Genomic DNA, 5835 nt, shown 5'->3' with positions numbered 1-5835 from the left:
AGGTAGTTTTGATGAAGTCATCAGTCATCACCGCGCGCGCGATTAAAATTCCAAAAAGTGAAAGTGGGCAATTAACGCCAAGAAAAATTGATTAGCCGCTCATTGATTTCGCGCGACGCGAGGGGGGGAGGCACCTGATAAAAGAATGTAACGTAATCGCCTGCTTCATACAAATATTGAACTTTGCTACCCTACTTCCTGGTTTAATATAACAATTCGTGTCAGTGTAATTTTTAGTTAGTCATCTGCTATGAGCGACGACTCATTATCCGTTTAGTGCTCGAACCTCGCGCGCGCGTCAAAATGGACGAAGATTTCGAAAAGATTTATCAGGAGATTGAGGATCACTACAACATCGAGTTGAGACAGGACTCGATTCGGAAGAGTTGGGAGAATTACTGGGCTTGGTCGGTTTTTTGTTGTTGCATGCTGCATGTTGTCCCCTGGCTCGGCTGGCAAACGTTAACAGTCTCTCTTTTTTTAGTGAGCAGTCGATCGCAAGTGCTCGTGCTAGTGTTATGGTCTACGACGATGTTAACAAAAAATGGGTTCCGTCGGGCTCGTCTTCGGGACTGTCCAAGGTGCACATCTACCAGCACACCGTACAGCAAACCTTTCGGGTGGTCGGACGAAAATTGCAAGATCACGAGGTACAGTACCATCGTTCCGGTTGTCCTACATGAGACTAACGAAGTTTTGTAGGTTGTCATCAACTGTGCCATTTTAAAAGGACTGAAATACAACCAGGCGACCGCGACGTTTCACCAGTGGCGAGACAATAAACACGTTTACGGACTGAATTTCAGCTCGAAAGAGGATGCCGATCAATTTGCACGGGCCATGTTTCACTCTTTAGAAGTAAGTACAGGATCTCGCAGAATTAATGGCTCTTGGATGGTGAAACCGTAAATGTTTTTTATTTTAAATAAATGGATTGGCTGGTTTGTCCAGACTGCAGGGTTGCAAGAAACGGGTTCTTTTCTTATTTTGTTATACCATAAGAGTTTCTCGTTGCATTACAGTTTAGAAGAACTGAGATTGTCTAAAAGGGTTTTTAATTACGTTACGACGTCACAAAGATGGCCGCCGGGCTCAAATTGTAGTTTACCATTCCAAAGTTTGGTTTCATTCGGAAAGAGTAATAGAATCATAATAAAGCTAGGATCAATGTTTGAGATGATACTTTGTGAAATTCGGTATTTTAATTACGTTAAGACGTCACAAAGATGGCCGCCGGGCTAAAATTGTAGTTTACCATTCCAAAGTTTGGTTTCATTTGGAAAGAGTAATAGAATCATACTAATTTTGATTCTGCATAAAGCTAGGATCAATGTTTGAGATGATACTTTGTGAAATTCGGTATTTTAATTACGTTAAGACGTCACAAAGATGGCCGCCGGGCTGAAATTGTAGTTTACCATTCCAAAGTTTGGTTTCATGTGGAAAGAGTAATAGAATCATAATAAAGCTAGGATCAATGTTTGAGATGATACTTTGTGAAATTCGGTATTTTAATTACGTTACGACGTCACAAAGATGGCCGCCGGGCTAAAATTGTAGTTTACCATTCCAAAGTTTGCTTTCATTTGGAAAGAGTAATAGAATCATACAAATTTTGATTCTGCATAAAGCTAGGATCAATGTTTGAGATGATACTTTGTGAAATTCGGTATTTTAATTACGTTACGACGTCACAAAGATGGCCGCCGGGCTAAAATTGTAGTTTACCATTCCAAAGTTTGGTTTCATTTGGAAAGAGTAATAGGATCGTACAAATTTTGATTCAGCATAAAGCTAGGATCAGTGTTTGAGATGATACTTTGTGAAATTTGGTATTTTAATTACGTTACGACGTCACAAAGATGGCCGCCGGGCTAAAATTGTAGTTTACCATTCCAAAGTTTGGCTTCATTTGGAAAGAGTAATAGAATCATACAAATTTTGATTCAGCATAAAGCTAGGATCAATGTTTGAGATGATACTTTGTGAAATTCAGGTATTTTAATTACGTTACGACGTCACAAAGATGGCCGCCGGGCTAAAATTGTAGTTTACCATTCCAAAGTTTGGCTTCATTTGGAAAGAGTAATAGGATCATACAAATTTTGATTCAGCATAAAGCTAGGATCAGTGTTTGAGATGATACTTTGTGAAATTTGGTATTTTAATTACGTTACGACGTTACAAAGATGGCCGCCGGGCTAAAATTGTAGTTTACCATTCCAATGTTTGGCTTCATTTGGAAAGAGTAATAGAATCATACAAATTTTGATTCAGCATAAAGCTAGGATCAATGTTTGAGATGATACTTTGTGAAATTCAGTATTTTAATTACGTTACGACGTCACAAAGATGGCCGCCGGGCTAAAATTGTTGTTTACCATTCCAAAGTTTGGCTTCATTTGGAAAGAGTAATAGAATCATACAAATTTTGATTCAGCATAAAGCTAGGATCAATGTTTGAGATGATACTTTGTGAAATTTGGTATTTTAATTACGTTACGACGTCACAAAGATGGCCGCCGGGCTAAAATTGTTGTTTACCATTCCAAAGTTTGGTTTCATTTGGAAAGAGTAATAGAATCATACAAATTTTGATTCAGCATAAAGCTAGGATCAGTGTTTGAGATGATACTTTGTGAAATTTGGTATTTTAATTACGTTACGACGTCACAAAGATGGCCGCCGGGCTCAAATTGTAGTTTACCATTCCAAAGTTTGGTTTCATTTGGAAAGAGTAATAGGATCATACAAATTTTGATTCAGCATAAAGCTGGGATCAGTGTTTGAGATGATACTTTGTGAAATTTGGTATTTTAATTACGTTACGACGTCACAAAGATGGCCGCCGGGCTAAAATTGTAGTTTACCATTCCAAAGTTTGGTTTCATTTGGAAAGAGTAATAGGAATCATACAAATTTTGATTCAGCATAAAGCTAGGATCAATGTTTGAGATGATACTTTGTGAAATTTGGTATTTTAATTACGTTACGACGTCACAAAGATGGCCGCCGGGCTAAAATTGTAGTTTACCATTCCAAAGTTTGGTTTCATTTGGAAAGAGTAATAGAATCATACAAATTTTGATTCAGCATAAAGCTAGGATCAGTGTTTGAGATGATACTTTGTGAAATTTGGTATTTTAATTACGTTACGACGTTACAAACATGGCCGCCGGGCTAAAATTGTTGTTTACCATTCCAAAGGTTATCTTCATTTGGAAAGAGTAATAGAATCATACAAATTTTGATTCAGCATAAAGCTAGGATCAGTGTTTGAGATGATACTTTGTGAAATTTGGTATTTTAATTACGTTACGACGTCACAAAGATGGCCGCCGGGCTAAAATTGTAGTTTACCATTCCAAAGTCACAAAGTATCATCTCAAACATTGATCCTAGCTTTATGCTGAATCAAAATTTGTAGGTTACACTTACTCCCCAGAAGCGAAACCGCACATGCCCTCTGGCTCAACGGCTACATCAAAGAGCATTCCCAATGACAACGCAGACCACGTTACAGAAAACCACCGACCACCTGATGGTGAGACCGAATATGTTGCCCAAAGTTTGTTTACAACATCGAATCCAAATTTTGGTTCATTTTCGCGTGTTGCAGTACCTATCGCTGAGTTGTGAATATTTTCGCGCCTCAAAAATGGTGAAAAAAAAACATAGGATTGACCTTGTATTTGGTGCAATTAACAACTTTGGTAAAAATTACATGCTGAACCACTACTTATACCGCACATGCATTAAAAACTAGAAAGTGATCGGTAGCAGAATCCTACCCCTCAGATGGGGAGCTGGTCACTCGTTCGGAACATGGTGCTTTATTCGTCTGATGTTCGGACGCGTACTCCCAAGACCTCCTATTCCTAGTGTATTGTGCAGTTGTTAACCTTCAAAATAATGTGTGCAGTCGTCCCTTTGAATCCAAAATAGAGCGTGAGTAATAACACTTTGTGTTTAAGTACTACTGGCAGTAAAATACTACAATTTATTGCCCTACTTGTTGGAACGCGTGCATTACTTCGATTCCATTCTAAGCTTGTACTTCAAGGCGCAATACCAGTTGAAAGAAAACAGGTGTTTCCCGTCGACAGTTACAACCCGCGTCGCTATTTTCCACCTTCCTTCTGGCATGCCCGGAGGAAACTTAGTGCTATCAGGCACCCAATCTCTCACCGTATATGTCACCTAGCTCCACCGTTACAAAAATCATAGGCCGGTCGAATTAGAACTTACCCCCTTGATGGGAGGCCATTCGAAGGGAGGTGTCATACAGGAACGCACCAGGCGATCTATATCAAAGTACTTGAAGTGAATACCATCTTTGATTGTCACGTTGAATTGCAGTATGTCCAGGCGGTAACGGTTACTCAGCCATTTGTGACCCGTTACCATAACCTAAAAATTACTCGGTACAACACGAAGGGTGGGTCAATGTTTTACCAGATCTCCGTCAGTCAAATCTATCTTAAGGTTTATCGCTAACACAAACGTAGGTGTCGTTCGGTTATACTTGTAGTTGGTGCAGGAAACGTTCGAGAAGGTAGGATCGTAATATTCGACTTCCAAACGTTCTTGAGTAACATCGTACGCATTTTGCTTAAAGAAATATGATTAGTGGTGGATTTGGTGGTAGTTTCCCTTACATAAAACGCGTTCACGTGGACGAGTAGTGCGAGTAGCAACAACATTTTTCGAAATGCCTCTCGACCGCAGAACATCATGTGCAATTTGGTAATTCATTTTTGATTCGAATTTAATTGCTCGCGATTAAGAGATTAACAATTGTTTCATGTCCCTGAATAAAATTCGATTTGATCTCAAGTTCATCTACATATACGAAGAATGTTGTAAATGTTGGTAGAGCAATTGTTAAGTCAATTAAGATTGTAGGTCTTTGGCGCCCTTAAGATCCTTGACGTTGTTATAATCTTTCTGAACTCTTAAGGGCTGTTTATCCCTCAACCACTTTCACAATACATCAAGACACTTTTGATGACAGATGATGTCTGAATATATATAATTTTGAATTACCGTGTATATAAAAATTAGCAATACCATAAATTAGGGGCGTGTAAAAGAGATGAGTGCGTGATTCGCATTCATTCACATTCATAAAGAGATGGGCGACGTATGCAACACGAGCATGAAGCGGATTTACCTGTACGTTTAAATTATTATTTTAGTAGAAAAGGTGCTAAATATTGTTGCAAGAGTGCCTTTCCATGAACATCAACAATAGATCAAGAATTTCAGCCTCAATTGTGCAAATTAGAAGAAATATTTGTATCGACCTGGTTACGTTTTCACTTCATGTACGAAGAGACAACCGTTACCTACAAAGCTTTCGTTGCATTGGGCTTTCAAATCGAGCATTGCTATGAAACATATGTAAGATTGAAAGGAGGCCTTCGCTGTCTTAATAATACAGCTTCGTCGTTCTATTTTGGTTTTGATCCGCAACCAGCTTCATGGTTGTTGAGGGTGTCAACAGTTTAAAAGATCCATAACGGCTTAAACATATTCTTTTTTAATTTTTTTCGTATACAGTGGTCAAAATGGCTTAAAACACTCTACAAAAAAGATGTGTCTTGATGAAATCTACAAAAAAGGCTTCTATACTTTTTTCATCGGGTTCAAAATAAAGCCGCTAGAGGTATTTTCTAAATGTTATACTATGCGATCAAAAATGAGTTGCTGTCGAGTTACTTTTGGAATTTTTGTTTACATGGAAAATCATATTTAACTTGAACTTCCAAAGGCGACTCGACAGCAACTCATTTTTGATCGCCCGTTACTATGATGATAAAGATAATTACAATG

General features: G+C 38.5%; 2 protein-coding genes across 4 annotated transcripts in view; one reads left to right on the top strand and one right to left on the bottom strand.

The window, feature by feature from the left end:
* The window catches only part of LOC116181245 (protein enabled homolog), a 9617-nt gene extending 8647 nt beyond the window's left edge, over nt 1-970 (top strand). For 2 of the 3 annotated variants that reach the window (XM_031501545.1, XM_031501547.1), the window contains 2 exons: nt 485-650; nt 703-970. In XM_031501545.1, the coding sequence (XP_031357405.1) occupies nt 485-650; nt 703-909 (373 nt within the window). In that variant the 3' untranslated portion in view covers nt 910-970. Of the gene's footprint in view, nt 408-484; nt 651-702 lie in introns of all 3 variants that reach the window. The other variant, XM_031501544.1, reaches the window with a different exon arrangement.
* A 2836-nt stretch (nt 971-3806) lies between these two features.
* On the bottom strand, nt 3807-4817 carry LOC116180127. Its single transcript, XM_031499977.1, has 4 exons — nt 4659-4817; nt 4456-4611; nt 4249-4410; nt 3807-4200 (listed from the first exon to the last, which is right to left on the bottom strand). The coding sequence occupies exons 1-4, from the start codon at nt 4734-4736 to the stop codon at nt 4030-4032; spliced, it is 567 nt and encodes a 188-aa protein (XP_031355837.1). The 5' UTR covers nt 4737-4817; the 3' UTR covers nt 3807-4029.
* Between the last annotated feature and the right edge of the window lie 1018 nt (nt 4818-5835).

This window comes from Photinus pyralis, unplaced genomic scaffold (genome assembly GCF_008802855.1).
Source record: "Photinus pyralis isolate 1611_PpyrPB1 unplaced genomic scaffold, Ppyr1.3 Ppyr1.4_LG9, whole genome shotgun sequence".
NCBI lineage: Eukaryota > Metazoa > Arthropoda > Insecta > Coleoptera > Lampyridae > Photinus > Photinus pyralis.
The sequence above is the reverse complement of the archived record's forward strand: the minus strand, read 5'-3'. Positions and strand labels throughout refer to the sequence as shown.

Excerpts from the sequence above, each read along its gene's own strand:
- LOC116180127 (XM_031499977.1), bottom strand. The coding sequence starts at position 4,736 with ATGATGTTCTGCGGTCGAGAGGCATTTCGAAAAATGTTGTTGCTACTC. Across the intron at positions 4,612-4,658 it reads TCCACGTGAACGCGTTTTAT|CAAAATGCGTACGATGTTAC; the intron begins GTAAGGGAAACT and ends TATTTCTTTAAG. Across the intron at positions 4,411-4,455 it reads ATTTGACTGACGGAGATCTG|GTTATGGTAACGGGTCACAA; the intron begins GTAAAACATTGA and ends AGTAATTTTTAG.